The sequence below is a fragment of the Lepidochelys kempii genome, chromosome 10 (assembly GCF_965140285.1).
Source record: "Lepidochelys kempii isolate rLepKem1 chromosome 10, rLepKem1.hap1, whole genome shotgun sequence".
NCBI lineage: Eukaryota > Metazoa > Chordata > Testudines > Cheloniidae > Lepidochelys > Lepidochelys kempii.
The window spans coordinates 17,786,817-17,804,038 of NC_136389.1; the positions used below are offsets into that span (position 1 = coordinate 17,786,817).

A 17,222-nucleotide genomic window follows, 5' to 3' on the forward strand; every position below is an offset into this window, starting at 1 on the left:
TCCACTGTGGAGGGAAAGAAATTTTTTTTGAGACAATAAGGGAGAGAGAAGGGCCAAAAAAAACCAGTAAGACAAAAGTCATGACATGATACTAGATGGCCCACATTTAAGGTTATAACTTAGTTTCCATTCTGAGCCCAATTTTAACCCAAATGAAGGAATGTCAGCCTCAAAAGCGGTAAGTTAAGTATGGGCCCCAAGGGAGACTTGCTTATTAATAAATGGGTTTTTTATCCTGGTTATGGATAAAAACCATGGGTGGTTTCTATCAGTGTTTAAAGTGCTATCATTTTCATAGTAAAAATGGAACTTCTGAATTTCTTCACTTACATAGGTTTCATCGTTAGGTCTTTATCATTAATTTAAGATTGTTTCTTATCTTTCAGTAATAATTGCTAATGTTTAGAAGGAACTTTCTTATATCTGCATGTAAAATACACCTCTGGGTTAAAACCTGGAAAGGAATGCAATTGTAATGTTTTGTAACAATCTGTCTACTTCTTCAAAAAAGGAAAATTATGTCCACGGGCAGTTCCTAATTATTATTCCCACTTGAAAACACCACCAGTTAAAAAGGATACTGCCTCCAAGGTTGAACTAACTCATAACAATGGACAATAATAGTCAGAGCTTTGCATTGTTTTCCTGTTGCTCTTGTACATCCAGATCCTACAAAAATGTAACATTACAGAGACAACATAAGTGAGGTAATATCTTTCATTGGACGAACTTCTGTTGCTGAAGGAGACAAGCTTTTGAGCTTAAACAGAGCTTTTCAAGTCTACATTATGTTCAGTAGAGACAGCACTTTAGTGAAACAATCTTTTCTGGCAATCTACGAACCCTTGCACCCTTTCCAAGATGACAGTGTCTTCAAAATGGATTTTATTTAGTTCTGTTGTGGGAGCAAAGATGATCCAATGGGGAGAGCACTAGCTTAGCCCTCAGGAGACCTAGGTTCAAGTCCCTGATGTGTGTCACCGATGTCCTGTGCAACCACAGCAAAGCCACTTTATGTCTGTACCTAAGACAGATGAGTATCTACACTAAGTTTAATATTAAAAACAAACAGTTAACTGAGAGAATATATTTGTGTTGTAATTTCATTCTATACCCTGTAAACCACAGAAGAAGGGAAGACAACTTACTATACGTACACAGGGTAATGGATGTGGAAAAAGTCTTTCTAAGGTTGAGCTGCCACATATGATTTTTGCATTACCAAAGAGAACCTGTAGACAATTTCCAATCTGATGTAGTATGAAAGCTTCCCTTTGCAATTCATACATTAACAGATTTAAAGTTAAAAAGTGAATCCTGTTTTTATCAAGTAATCCTGAATAGCTGAAGCCACATGGTAAATATGACACCTTTATGAGTTTACAACTCATGAATGTTAAAAATTTGCTGAATTCCTGAATCATGAACGACTTAACTATGCACACATTTTCCACTAACCTCTTGGCACCAGGAGGCAAGAGTTTTTGAGGCAAAATTCATCAGCTTTTAGCATCAGCTTTTAGGACCACTGAACTATCAGTGCCAAGGAATTAATGGCACAGACTCAATGTTTCACCCATAATGCCAACTATTAAGCAGCTGATTAGCCTTTAAAATGGTGGATGTAAAACAGAATGAAATTAATCTGGAGACAGTCATCTACATAAATCCTACCCACTGTCTGTTAATTTAAGTGTGATGGTTCTGTAATACAGACGTTTAACCAACAGGATGGGCAAAATTAGGTATTATTACTGCTTTCCAAGTTTCCCCTTTCTACTGTGCACTGGGGAAATAACCTAATATGCAGATATACCATATTAGTCTGCAGTTTCCCCAAATTGAATCTCATTTTATTTTCTGCTCATATTTCTAACTGTGCTACAGAAGGTCACTTTTACTTATTTCTTTATACTCACTGATGTTCGCAATATCTCAAGTCATTTTATTGCTTAATAAGGAATGTTCTGTAAATCCCTTAGGCTGAGATAAAGTGCCATGTCAGTACTGTGTGGAAACATGCACTAGGAGAGCACTGAGGATTCTCTTCAGAGACCTTTCAAATGTGATGGATATTCAGTTTTGAACCCATGAAGGACATTTCAACTCAAAGAGTCAATATGCTTCTCTGTAGCACCACCAATAACTATAAACAGCTTTTCTGCAGGCAAAACCTTTCATGTCCATCTTCCCCCACTCCAGCTTCATGAGTAAAGCCAGGACCATCTAACAAAGGTAACAGACGCTGGAAATTCAGACTGGATTGACACCCTATCAGTTCAGGATCAGTTTCACTCACTGAGGCCCTGGTTCCTCATTCTTCATAGCTGGCTTAAATCAAGTACATGGGTGCTGTATCCATGAGTAATGAAGATCTTCATGGTTCAAGTGGCCCCAACCCTTCCTTTTAGAGAGACTGAAGAGAGTGGTATTGAGCAGTTGCTTATCCACACAATGGGCTCTTTTAATGCAGGATGCAGCAGCACTCTCTTCTCATTCCTCCTGCTCAGCATGTACTGGATGTGACACTATCGGGGGGTGAGAGAAATGTAGTTTGGGAGGCAGTACCATCTATATGCAGATGACACTCCGCTTAATGCATCCTTGACACTGCATCAAGAGAGAGTATTTTCCCAAGTACCTGGCTGGATGATGCTGAACAGGTTGAGACTTAGTTCAGATAAAGATTGTTTCAGCCAGCTGGGAGAAACCACCAGAGAGCATGGCAAAATTAGTATCCGACCCCTCCCTCATATTGATGAAACCCACATACCTGTCCCAAAGAAGTTCACCATCTTAGGGTAAAAAGAAAAGGAGTACTAGTGGCACCTTAGAGACTAACCAATTTATTTGAGCATAAGCTTTCGTGAGCTACAGCTCACTTCATCGGATGCATAAAGTGGAAAATACAGTGAGGAGATTTATATACACAGAGAACATGAAACAATGGGTGTTATCGTACACACTGTAAGGAGAGTGATCACTCAAGATGAGCTATTACCAGCAGGAGAGCAGGGGGGGAGGGGGCGAGAGAAAACCTTTTGTAGTGATAATCAAGGTGGGCCATTTCCAGCAGTTAACAGGAACGTCTGAGGAACAGTGGGAGGTGGGGGGGGGGGAATAAACATGGGGAAATAGTTTTACTTTGTGTAATGACACATCCACTCCCAGTCTCTATTCAAGCCTAAGTTAATTGTATCCAGTTTGCAAATTAATTCCAATTCAGCAGTCTCTTGTTGGAGTTTGTTTTTGAAGTCTTTTTGTTGTAATATTGCGACCTTTAGGTCTGTAATCGAGTGACCAGAGAGATTGAAGTGTTCTCCGACTGGTTTATGAATGTTATAATTCTTGACATCTGATTTGTGTCCATTTATTCTTTTACGTAGAGACTGTCCATTTTGACCAATGTACATGGCAGAGGGGCATTGCTGGCACATGTGGCATATATCATATTGGTAGATGTGCAGGTGAATGAGCCTCTGATAGTGTGGCTGATGAAATTAGGCCCTATGATGGTGTCCCTGAATAGATATGTGGACACAGTTGGCAATGGGCTTTGTTGCAAGGATAGGTTCCTGGGTTAGTGGTTCTGTTGTGTGGTGTGTGGTTGCTGGTGAGTATTTGCTTCAGCTTGGGGGGCTGTCTGTAGGCAAGGACTGGCCTGTCTCCCAAGATTTGTAAGAGTGATGGGTCGTCCTTCAGGATAGGTTGTCGATCCTTGATGATGCGTTGGAGAGGTTTTAGTTGGGGGCTGAAGGTGATGGCTAGTAGCGTTCTGTTATTATCTTTGTTGGGCCTGTCCTGTAGTAGGTGACTTCTGGGTACTGTTCTGGCTCTGTCAATCTGTTTCTTCACTTCCGCAGGTGGGTACTGTACTTGTAAGAATGCTTGATAGAGATCTTGTAGGTGTTTGTCTCTGTCTGAGGGGTTGGAGCAAATGCGGTTGTATCGTAGAGCTTGGCTGTAGACGATGGATCGTGTGGTGTGGTCAGGGTGAAAGCTGGAGGCATGTAGGTAGGAATAGCGGTCAGTAGGTTTCCGGTATAGGGTGGTGTTTATGTGACCATCGCTTATTAGCACTGTAGTGTCCAGGAAGTGGATCTCTTGTGTGGACTGGTCCAGGCTGAGATTGATGGTGGGATGGAAATTGTTGAAATCATGGTGGAATTCCTCAAGGGCTTCTTTTCCATGGGTCCAGATGATGAAGATGTCATCAATATAACGCAAGTAGAGTAGTGGCATTAGGGGGCGAGAGCTGAGGAAGCGTTGTTCTAAGTCAGCCATAAAAATATTGGCATACTGTGGGGCCATGCGGGCACCCATAGCAGTGCTGCTGATTTGAAGGTATACATTGTCCCCAAATGTGAAATAGTTATGGGTGAGGACAAAGTCACAAAGTTCAGCCACCAGGTTTGCCGTGACATTATCGGGGATAGTGTTCCTGATGTCTTGTAGTCCATCTTTGTGTGGAATGTTGGTGTAGAGGGCTTCTACATCCATAGTGGCCAGGATGGTGTTTTCAGAAAGATCACCAATGGATTGTAGTTTCCTCAGGAAGTTAGTGGCGTCTTGAAGATTGCTGGGAGTGTAGGGCCTGAGGAGAGAGTCTACATAACCAGACAATCCTGCTGTCAGGGTGCCAGTGCCTGAGATGATGGGGCGCCCAGGATTTCCAGGTTTATGGATCTTGGTAGTAGATAGAATGCCCCAGGTCGGGGTTCCAGGGGTGTGTCTGTGCGGATTTGTTCTTGTGCTTTTTCAGGGAGTTTCTTGAGCAAATGCTGTAGTTTCTTTTGGTAACCCTCAGTGGGATTAGAGGGTAATGGCTTGTAGAAAGTGGTGTTGGAGAGCTGCCTAGCAGCCTCTTGTTCATATTCCGACCTATTCATGACGACGACAGCACCTCCTTTGTCAGTCTTTTTGCTAATGATGTCAGAGTTGTTTCTGAGGCTGTGGCTGGCATTGTGTTCTGCACAGCTGAGGTTATGGGGCAAGTGATGCTGCTTTTCCACAATTTCAGCCCGTGCACGTCAGCGGAAGCACTCTATGTAGAAGTCCAGTCTGTTGTTTCGACCTTCAGGAGGAGTCCACCTCGAACCCTTCTTTTTGTAGTGTTGGTAGGAAGGTCTCTGTGGATTAGTATGTTGTTCAGAGGTGTGCTGGAAATATTCCTTGAGTCGGAGACATCGAAAATAGGATTCTAGGTCACCACAGAACTGTATCATGTTCGTGGGGGTGGAGGGGCAGAAGGAGAGGCCCCGAGATAGCCCAGCAGAAGAATCTGTCCTAAGAGTTGGATAGATTGACAATATTGCTGGGTGGGTTAAAGGAACCATTGCTGTGGCCTCTTGTGGCATGTAGTAGTTTAGATAGTTTAGTGTCCTTTTTCTTCTGTAGAGAAGCAAAGTGTGTGTTGTAAATCGCTTGTCTAGTTTTTGTAAAGTCCAGGCACAAGGAAGTTTGTGTGGAAGGTTGGTTTTTTATGAGAATATCCAGTTTTGAGAGCTCATTCTTAATCTTTCCCTGTTTGCTGTAGAGGATGTTGATCACGTGGTTCCGCAGTTTCTTTGAGAGCATGTGGCACAAGCTGTCAGCATAGTCTGTATGGTATGTAGATTGTAATGGATTTTTTATCTTCAGTCCTTTTGGTACGATGTCCACCTGTTCGCATTTGGAAAGGAAGATGATGTCTGTCTGTATCTGTACGAGTTTTTGAAGTTGATAGACTTCCACTCCATACGGCTAAATGCAGTGCCTTGCATAATGACAGGTTTCAGAGTAGCAGCCGTGTTAGTCTGATCCTTCCTTGTTTCAAGTGGCTCATGAGGTACGAAGTGCCTCCTGCCCTACCCCCCTACTTGCTCTGGGTAGGATGTTCACAGCTATTTTTCTCTGATTATACTGATTCAGACGTGGGCCATGACTCCATTATCCATGGCTTTGTCAGTTCCCGATTAGATCATTGTACCCACCCACCTTTGAAGTCCACTCAAACGACAGGCACAGAATGCAGCGGCGCATCTGCTTAGCAACTTTATCAACAGAGAGCATATTTCACCAGTGCACCAGACTCCAGTGGCTCATTGTTCAATTCCAGATACAATTCAAGGGGGTGATAGTGATCTGCACACACTTACACGCTCTGGATCTAGCGATCTGAAAAAACCTCTCCTCTTGCAGTTAAGATCAGCTGGGCATTCAAGCTAGCGGTCCCCACATCTGAATGTCTGGGGGTTTCAGTAGTCTCCAATTCAAATGCACTTCCACTGTCAATCTGATGGAGTCAGAGTCTGTTCACAGGCTTTTGCCTTTGAAGAATGGGGTGCAGTATGATGAAATTACAGGATTAGGGTTTTATGCTGAATGTGCTCAAGTAACATTGGACACTGTGTTTCAACTACCTTTCATATGCTTTGATATATAAAAACAGAAGTATTTTTTATTGTAATTTAAAAATAAATAACGGACACAGTATTTATAATAAAACATGTAAGAAATGTTCAGTTTAAAACAAGGTCTGGTCTATAAGCAGACAAGCTAAAATATCAATAGCCACCTTTAACTTTAGGGATTAAATGTTTCACACTGCAATTCATGCTAAAGTTACTTACTGGCACAATTAATAAAGTGGAAAAGAAGTTACAGAAGAATTCCAGGAGGAAGGGTTCAGAGGGACGCATCTTCCCATCTATATTGATCATCTTTGGCACTTCAGGAACCAGGCTCACGGCAGCTTTGAAAAAAGCATCAGCTACGAAAAACAACATTAAAATAGTTACAATATCACCATAGCAGTTGAATTTACAAACATGCCTATGAGCTAAAGATTGTTTAGAGTGTCTGTTATAATTAACTATCAGACAGGTAGCCGTGTTAGTCTGTATCTACAAAAACAATTATAACTTTTTGTTATACTTAAATGTCACAAGGGGAGTGACCAACTTCTGCTGGGGAGACAGACAAGCTTTCGAGCTACATAGAGCTCTTCCTGAGGTCCTCTTCCTCTGAATATCTTTTCCCAGTCCTGAGAAAGAGCTCAATGTAGCTCGAAAGCTTCTCTCTCTCACAAATGGAAGCAGGTCCAATAAAAGATATTACTTCACTCATCTTGTCTCTCTAAAACCCTGGAACCAACACGGCTACAACAATACTGTATGTAATTAAATGTCTCAGTTGTTCTCAAGTAAAATTTTCAAAAACACCCAAGTGATTTTCCAAAAGAGCCTAAGAGGCTTTAAAATGTTATCCTTAGTTTCCACTTTACCTAAACTAGCAGAGTACCGGATTAAAAAGGATAGACTCTCCAGTTCAAATCCAGCCATAATACAGTACACAATTTATAAATATTTTCAGCCTTCTCTTATATTCAATGCTGTTTTAGCCTGGAGATAAGTGGACTGAATGATCTAATAAGAAGTTATTTCTATCTCTAACTTCTGTGATTTACAGAGGCCAATGAAAATCAGAGATGGTAAATGCAGTTGTTATAATATGCTTAAATGTTTACATTCTTTAATTAAAACAGGATTATGAAACAAAAAGTAGTACCAGAGGTGCTGCCAGTTACTAAGATCTGAGGACTCCTCTGAACAATCATACTACAGGAATTCTTTAGATTTGCTTCTACTTGTTTCCATGAGTTTGAAGATGGACCCATTAATGGTATAGTAAAGCACAGTTAGGAATAAACTGCACCGTAATCCCAAATAAAATGAACTAGAATTTCTACTCTTCAATTACATTTCTAAAAAGTACTGAAAAGACAGTATTCCTAACTTCCACTTCGAAGTTCTTTTGTAACAGTATTTGCTGGGGTGTTCTAGCAAGCAGTAATTACCTAACACCATCTTTTTGGCCCCAAAGTAGTTAAGCACATGTTTAAGTCCCATTGAAGTCAATTATCCAAGGACCTCAAAGCACTTTTCAAAATTGGTGCTATCCCCGTCTCGATTTTATAGATGGGGAAACTGAGGCTCCTAAGTGCCTAAATCCCTTCTGAAAATGAGATTTAGGCACAGCAATTCCTAAATATCTTTAAAAATCTGGGCCCTAGTGATTTGTGCTAGGCCAGAAAGACAGTCAACAGCAGAGTGAGAATCTGAACCCAGGTCTATTGATTCCTAGTGAAGGAGAAGAGCAGATACTCAGGGAGAAAGGATGGAAAAATTTCATAACCCAGAGATGCCACTGATATCATGTATTGTCGTTTCCAGGACAGAAACTTGCTCCGGAAAAATTAACTTGGACACATGAGGCTCTAAGCAAATTTGCTAAATATAGAACCATATGATATCAAAACTAAGTTTGTGAGAAATACCAATGAAACATTTGCTTTAGAAAAATTGCTGTTCTTATGACTCGTTTCTTTCCAGCATACACTTGTATGACCTTCCGAACTTTTCATTGTTCAGACCACATGCTTCCTTTTTAGCTTGCGTATTTATTTCAAGGGGATGTTTTTATTTGTTTTGAAGATCTATTAATTCACACAGTTGGCCCAATGGGAGATAAGTAATCTCTCTCAGAATGTTATTGAGAGACAGAAAGCAGGAGCAGATGTTCATTTTAGAACAAACAGATGAATTGCTATCATTTCCGCAGTTGTCCTGTCCCTAAAAAATGCACATACCCCACATTATCAAATGGCGTTGTGAGAATCTGTGTAGTATTTCTCTAACTTCCACAAATAAAATAAGAAATCTTGCAGACCAAGTCTGCTTGGTTTACTCTCTCTCCTTTCCTTTAGAAAGAAAAAATGGTCTGGGAGCAAATCTTCCCAAACAATATTTAGACTAGCACCAAAATACACATCTCACCACTCTGACCCTGGATAGCTGCAGTTTGAGTGGATTTACTCTCAATGTTCTACTATTTCAGAGAACAAGAGCCTTCTCCCTATAGAATGGCCATAACAAGCAACTATCTCCTGGTTGAGTTTCCTAGATCAGGGGTGGGAAACCTTTTGGCCCGAGGGCCAAATATGGATATGGAAATTTTATGGCGGGCCATGAATGCTCATGAAATTGGGGGTTGGGGTGCGGGAGACGGTGAGGGCTGCAGGGTGGGGCCAGAAATGAGGAGTTCAGGGTGTGGGAGGGGGCACTGGACTGGGGCAGGAGGTTGGGGTGCAGGAGGATGCTCTGGGCTAGGACCGAGGGGCTGAGAGGGCAGGAGGGGGATCAGGGCTAGGGCAGGGGGTTGGGGTGAAGGAGAGGGTTGGGGTGCAGTCTTCAGGCAGTGCTTACCTCAAGCAGCTCCTGGAAGCCAGGCGGTTCTGTGCGCTGCCCCGTCCGCAGGTGCTGCCCCTGCAGCTCCCATTGGCCTTGGTTCCCGGCCAATGGGAGCTGCGGGGGCAGTGCCTGGGGTGGGGACAGCTTGTGGAGCCCCCTGGCTGCCCCTATACCTAGGATTCGGAGGGGGAATATGCCGCTTCTTCTGGGAGCCACACGGAGCCACGGACCCCACTCCCCGGAGGGAGCTTGAGGGCCGGATTAAAACGTCTGAAGGACTGGATATGGCCCCCGGGCCGTAGTTTGCCCACCCCTGCTTTAGATACTGATTGTCTTATTGGAGTGTCTGGTAAGGACAGGAAGCCCATCTCCATTCTCAGAAAGATACTCCTTAGAGTGACAATATGCTATTTTATCCCTATCGCATTCGAGCTCTTCTTTGCAGAACTAATAGTCTTTGTTTAAAGACAAAAATGATAATGTTTCTAAAAATAGAAAACTGCTATGGAAGGGCTGAACTACGTGATTAATACAGAATACAGAGATGGCTTCCTTTTTTCTTGCCTAGTTTCTTGTGCAGTTTGCTTGGCCACTTTTTAAAACCCTATGTTCCTTACTGGCTCAACATTTTTAGGGAAATGCTCAAACAGTTGGGTTATTTGTTTGTTTTTTGTTGTGGGAGGAGGAAGAAGAGGAATGAGAAAGGGGGGAAAGCAATCAGTTTCCTCCATTTCCCATCTCCCACCCAGAAAGCTCCAACTATATTTAGACCTTCCATCATACCCCTATTTAAAAAGAAGCTTGTACAATATTTTATTTCTGCTGCTCCCAGGCTCAGCACAGTGACAGGTGAGATAGCATCATTTGTAACCATCTGTTCCTAAACTGGTCTGTCCATATTACGGATTATAAAATGGTTGTTTAATTTGAACACTAAGTTTACACTTCTCCAAGGCAAATTTGCTTTACAGGGAGCAGGAGTTAAATCATTGTCCAGAACATCTTAAAAAGTTGCAATTTATGAAATCAATCAGCTGAGACACAGAATATTCCCATTATTGCAGGAAAAAATAAAAGTCCTCAGAAAATCAATTGTTCTTAAAACTACTCTGCTTTTTTTCCTTTATAGAGAGCTAGTTGAACTATATGAGTTTTAAGGAAGGAACATTGAGTGTTCAGTTTGGAGTAAGATTAGGGTAAACAGTATGAAATCATGGAAATGCTAATTATTCCCTTAAACATGAAATAAGTGTCAATATATACATTTGAATATAAATTACCATAATTATGAAGCTATGGAATTGGACACGCCTCATCTTTACAGCTAATTTATAAAGCATCTTATTGTGCAATTGCTTCGAAGTAGAGTTTAAGGGATGCACCAACCCCTTTGACTTATCACAGATACGCAGGAAGGCATAAGAAGATGATGATGTGCTCCAGTTTAGAGGAAATGGGCTCCATACTGCTCTGTTCCATGCAACATCAGTTTCTTAGCTTCTATTCTGATCCTGTTTGTTTTAACCCTGTTAATAAAAATACGCAGAAGCTCCTTCTGTTTGAAAAAGTTTCCCACATTAGCCAGGAGTTTAATTCTGCTCCTAAAGTGAGCCACTGCTAAGGGTAGATGAGGGTAGAGCAGAGTGCTCATTACAACAAATCATCATGATGAAGTCTTCCTAGGCTGTAGTTAATATCTTGTGCACTGCACTGAACACAACATATTTCATGCTTCGCTGAATTTGTCCTTCCACAGCAGCTCCTTCATTCCGGTTGACCACAATCTATAAATCCTTCCCCCTGCACATATGTAGTGACCTTCAGGCTGAAGAGAACTAATGGCCTGCTCTAAGATTGAGTACTTTTGACAATATTTCACTGCAGAAAAGCAAGCGAAATTCCTTTGTGGATGTTTTCTTTTAACAATATCAGTGTGATGGTAAAAAAGCTTGTAATTTGTAAGGGTGTGTAAAGTAATTGTGACAGTGAGTTTCCATCTATTTGCAATTCTATTTTTTGTATCCATGATAGGCTGGATATAAAATCTCAGGCTGGCCAAAAACAGTCTGAGAATTGAGGCCACTGGAGATGAAAAAATAATTCACAACTCAAGTCTCATCTAAGGAGAGACGGAGAGTATGAGGTTTGCCTATCTAGTGATATATTAACAAATATAAACTATATTTAGTGATCATTAAGATTGCATCAGGACACACATGCGTCCACCCAAAATAATAAAAGCAGGGGAATCAGTAGTTAAAAGACTCCTCCATTTTTGCCACCTTAATTTTTCCTACAACACTGTCAATAACACACCAACACCTCAAAGGCTTTTGCTTTGATCTCCAATGGATATTGAAAAGTAATTCATTCCTCAAACTTTATCAACCTTGTGCACTAATGTAAAAGTTTAACAGCAACCTCACACGCTCTTGCATCAACATATTGGCACATCTGACTATCATATGCTTTAAGTATGCGGGAAGTTAAGCTCCTTTAACACAGCTCAGGAAATGAGGAAGGTTTTGTAACAGCCCTGAACGTTACACCTCTGTAATGTGTTTTACCTTTATGTTACTCTTTCACACTCTGATCCTTAACTTCATCCTAATGTAGTTTTGTGTCTAAGAATTACAAAGAGCTCCTTTCAGACAGGGTGGAGGATGAAAAAACGGAATATTTGGTAAACTGGAACATATAATGGGAATTATTTTTAGGTAGAAATGTAATAAGGTGGATGAAGCCTGTTTCGATGCTAGTTGTACAAGGGATTTGATTATAAATATGGGTTTCTAACAAGGACTTGAAACGACAAAACAAAAAGCTCACACAGGTGTAAGTGGAAGACGCACTGAATCATGAGGAAGATCCTGGAACTTACTCCTACCAAGAACAATACAGGCCATTTCCAGGATGCCAGATTTTTAAACCTTTATAATTAGTTGAAAGTCACTCCAAGATTCAGCCTGACTAGCACTAGCTGGATGTTGCATAGTCTCTAAACTGGTCGTGATATACAGTGGGGCAGAAATACCAGCTTCGGCATGCTTATAAAGGCACAGGCAGAGAGAGATCAATCGCTCAAGAGGTACTGAAAAACCACTAACTGATCCTTGAAAGAACAGGAAAAAAGTCCAATGATCAGAAGGAATATCCACCTCTAGAGACTTCAGTTAACTGTAATTCTCCACCACCATCACAACAGTAATTTTTCCCAAGTAAAGAGAGCCTTGTATATCAGTAATCCTCTTTCACACATGCTTTGTCGCCCTATTGGGACAACGGTGCTTAGAAAGAGAAGAAGGGAATCAAAGGACAGGGAGCCCCAAGTTTTAATCCTAACCTTAACTTCCATGATGGCCTTACGCCCCCAACCTCTCTGCTTCAGCTTCTTCATATGTGAATTGGGGAGAATACATATTCATCCCACATCTCCGAAGGCCATGGAAGATCTAAAAACCTGTAAGTGCTAATTAATTATTACTCTTAATAAGAAAGCCTATTTTAATGCTACAGGGGAAAACACTTCAGGCCATAAAGTCTTTTCAACAAAGCTACTTGTTATTAAAACAGTTTCACACCTTGGCACATTTACTGCTTGGCTTAGCTATAAAATATTGATGCAGAAGCAACTTTCTCTAAGGAAAAAAATGTTATCAGTTTAGGGCACTTCACAGCCTCCATTTATCTGAACTGCGGTGAGCTTGAAAACTTTGCAGTTCACTAGGGAAACTGCTTTTTCATGTTTCCATCTCAATTTAAACTGCAGAAAACCAGACCTTTTAGATCAACCTCAGTAATATGCACTTTTGAACTCTTGATTTAGATGTGCCTAACAAAATTAAGAACTTGGAGTAAAATTGGAAGACCTCCCCACCACCACATGCAATATCCCCTTTTCTCAATCCCTTAGTGAAATTAGTCAGACATAACAGCTTGAATTGGTTGGATTGCTCAATTCACACATATTATGCCTAAAGCTAAACAAGAATTTAGCAGCTTTAGGGATAAAAATCTCACTCAACCCTATACTGTCTGAAAATTGTTTCATCATCACCCACTCACTGAATGGTAAGAGACCTATGGTTAAGAATCATGCTGTCCATTTTTCAGGAGGCTAGAGCATCATCTCCATGTGGGGGGAGAGAGGGAGGGAGAGAGAGTCTAGTTAATCTCAGTTTGGTCCAAAGCGCTACCCATGACAAGAAGCATGTCTGATAAGGATTTGTTATTCGGTTTTGGTAACGTGCCACTATAGAGAAGTGTTAGGTCAGTCAGTTAAGGTACCTGGGGTATGTACACCCCCTCCAAGTCAGTATTCTGCTTACTAAAGTGACATCTGGAGGCTCCACAGAAAACATACGATAGGTATTTAGATGATCATCTTCTTGGTGCAGAGTTTTAATTAAAGCATCCATTCCATTTGAGTACCCTCCAGGGGGACACTGGGGTACTACCTACAAACTTGGTAGATTGCACAGGCCAAAGAAGGTTGGGAGGATTATAAGCTCTTAAATAGAATGAATGGTGTGCTCAGCCATACCCTGTTTGGCTGGACTTCTTGCGCTTCTCCTTCCACACAAACTGCTGTGTTCCTGGGGCCTAAGTCAGCAAGAAGTATAACTTTTTTAGCTCAGGCCTTTGTGAGTTTTGGAGGGAAACAGGCTAATCCATAGTTCTCTTTCTCATCAACTCAAGAAGATCCATGTCAGGTCCTGAAAGCAGAAGACTTCACCTTGAACTGTTGTACTGGTGGGAGTCTTTTCCCCCCCACCATATTGCCACTTGCTACACAGCCCCTTCTAGACTTTGGCTACAGATCTCCATGCTACAGGAAGCAGGAGGAGAGCAGTAAAAGTAAAGGCATAAGGAAAGCTCAATAGAAGGTAAAGAGCTGAGAGAAGAAATGCTGGAATTTCCTGAAAGAAATAGCTACTGATAACACTGGAGCTCAGAGGCTACCTTGTATTGCTACTATGAAGGCAGATACTTCTGCAGTTTCCACGGTATGCATCTGATGAAGTGAGCTGTAGTTCACGAAAGCTCATGCTCAGATAAATTGGTTAGTCTCTAAGGTGCCACAAGTACTCCTTTTCTTTTTGCAAAGACAGACTAACATGGCTGTTACTCTGAAACTTCTAAGCACAGAATCAGTGGCCTTTGCCCAACCCGTCCCAATAACTCTAGCTGCCTCTATCAATGCAGGAAAAGGCCCACAAGAGCATTAATGGACATTGTAAAGGTAGTGATAATGTCTATTTGCTTACAGACTGCATGATTGTTTAGATGTCTCCCTGTGCAGTCTGCAGTAGAAATGCTGCAGCACTTCCTCTGCATAACAGAAACTACTCTCCACCAAATGTGCTGGAAACTAAGCTTCTAACACACATTAAGATTTAATGACTCTCAAGCAGCTCTTACTTCCATTCTCCAAGGCACACAAGGAATTTCATCACTCCAGATTCTCCACTGCTCTGAATCCAATGCGCAAAAAATTCTGACTAAAAATCTAAACACCCACATGGTATTTACTGAATTGGTTTCTGAAAACTGCCTTTTATAGCTTGGCCACAAGAATTCTTTGCGCCAATTTGACCCATTAGCATTGTCCTGGAAAACACTAAGCAGTGTAATCTAGGGACAAGCAGGCCATATATTTTCAAAAATAACCATTATAGCTCAGTGTGAATATGCCAAGAAACTACCACATGGGTGATCACATACATGGATGACGAAACTGCAGGCTTCATGTCAAATGCAGATGGAGTTCAACAATACAGGCCTTACTCACCTTCATTAGTGAGGCACTGGCTCATCAAGAGACTTCAGGTCCCAGCAGGCAATGCTCTATCTCAGGAGTGAGCAAACTACGACCTGCAGGCCGGATCCGGCCCGCGAGCTGCACCACACAGCTCGGCACCGCTCCAGCCGGGACGCTGGGTCAGGACCACACCACGCGGCTTGGCCCCACTCCGGCTGGGGCACTGGGTCGGGGGCCGCACCACATGGCTCCTGGAAGCTCCGGCATGGCCCCGCTCCAGCTCAAATGGGAGCTGCAGGGACAGTGCCTGCAGATGGGGCAGCATGCAGAGCTGCCTGGCTGTGCTTCCATGTAGGAGCTGGAGAAGGGACATGGCACAGCTTCCGGGAGCCACTTAAGGTAAGCGCCAGTTGGAGTCTGCACCCCCTGAACCTCTCCCCACGCTCCAACCCTCTGCCCCAGCCCTGATCTCCATCCCTCTCTTCAAACCCCTCGATCCCACTTCCTGCACACTCCTGCACCCCAAATCTCTCATCCCCAGCCCCACCCCAGAGCCTGCACCCCCTCCCACACCCCAATCCCAATTTTGTGAGCATTCATGGCTTGCCATACATTTCTATTCCCCGATGTGGCCCTCAGGCCAAAAAGTTTGCCTGCTCCTGCTCTATCTTGATGCAAGCAGCAGTTATACAGATTAAAGTGGAGTAATTCCATGCTGGGACCAGTAGACTTTTTGGTTCTGAATCTCTGAGGATGAAGGCAGCTGCAAACTGCATCTTCATAGGCAAAGTAGGTATAACTTGCCAGTTCTGAATAACTTAGCTAAGCAGTGAAGTGTTGTCAAGAGTATTGAAGGAGACTATCAAAAAGCAGATTAAGATAATTTTTACTCCTTTCTCCATATTTCATATTAATTCATAGTTTACAGAAAGCAGATGCTTTCCAGCGACTGATAAAAATAAATCCAGCAACTATCAATTTGATTGTACAATTAAATGCAAGTGACAATCAGGTAACAGCTAAATTCTATTTTCATGCAGAGACATTAACAAAAATCCTCAACCTTCAGAAAAACACATAGAGTCTTCAAAATGCCTGCATCTGTAGCATCAACATGTAGTCTACCAGATCAATAACATGTTATCCTAGAGTTATGACTCTCCCTCCAATTTTGTGTCGAGCCAAACCAGATCAGCAAGAGCTAAATCGCAGATATTCAGTGCTGCAAGATTTCACTTTGAGCTCAGAGCTACTACTAAGTGTATTTTATTAAACACATACAGTATTCCATACAGTGTCAGCTATTTGAGTGAATCAGCATCAATCTGGCATTGATTCAAGTAAGGAACTAGCTTTAAATTTGTTGCTATGCATTAATCAGTACTAGTTGTGTATATATTTGAGCTTGCTGTGTTTTCTCTTGAGATACATATCCTGCCCCAATCCTGTCCCTGTCGAAATCAGCATCACCAATATTTACTTCATGGGAAGCATTATCTGGCTTTAAGAGACAAAGTAGCTGGCTGAAATAGCATACAGAGGAAGCATAAAGCCTGAAAGTAATGGAAAACTGAAAGGATCAGTAAGGAAAGCTACCTCTTGGAAGTCAGAAACAGTAGGGAAAAAGTGAGAACTGCCAAAAGCCAAGGAGAGTTGGACATTGCAAAGAAAATTAAAACCAATAGTAAAAGGTTCTATAATCATATAAATAAAAAGAAAACAAGGAAAGAAAAGTGAAACCACTAAGCACAGAGTATGCGTTGGAGACTAAAGATAATCTAGGAATGGCCCAAAACCTAAATGAATACTTTGCCTCAGTCTTTAATAAAAGTAATGAGGAGCTTAGAGGTAGTGGCAGGGAAGCAAACAGAATCTATGGGTATGTCTACACTACGAAATTAGGTCGAATTTATAGAAGTCGGTTTTTTAGAAATTGGTTTTATATATTCGAGTATGTGTGTCCCCACAGAAAATGCTCTAAGTGCATTAAGTGCATTAACTCGGCGGAGCGCTTCCACAGTACCGAGGCAAGCGTCGACTTCCGGAGCGTTGCACTGTGGGTAGCTATCCCACAGTTCCCGCAGTCTCCGCTGCCCATTGGAATTCTGGGTTGAGATCCCAATGCCTGATGGGGCTAAAACATTGTCGCGGGTGGTTCTGGGTACATATCGTCAGGCCCCCGTTCCCTCCCTCCCCCCGTGAAAGCAAGGGCAGACAATCATTTCGCGCCT

At 42.0% G+C, this 17,222-nt stretch overlaps 1 protein-coding gene across 4 annotated transcripts in view; it reads right to left on the reverse strand.

The window, feature by feature from the left end:
* The window catches only part of VPS35L (VPS35 endosomal protein sorting factor like), a 120,323-nt gene that overhangs the window by 24,751 nt on the left and 78,350 nt on the right, over positions 1–17,222 (reverse strand). For all 4 annotated transcript variants that reach the window (XM_073362283.2, XM_073362284.2, XM_073362282.2 and 1 more), the window contains one exon: positions 6,612–6,751. In XM_073362283.2, the coding sequence (XP_073218384.1) occupies positions 6,612–6,751 (140 nt within the window). The remainder of the gene's footprint in view (positions 1–6,611; positions 6,752–17,222) is intronic.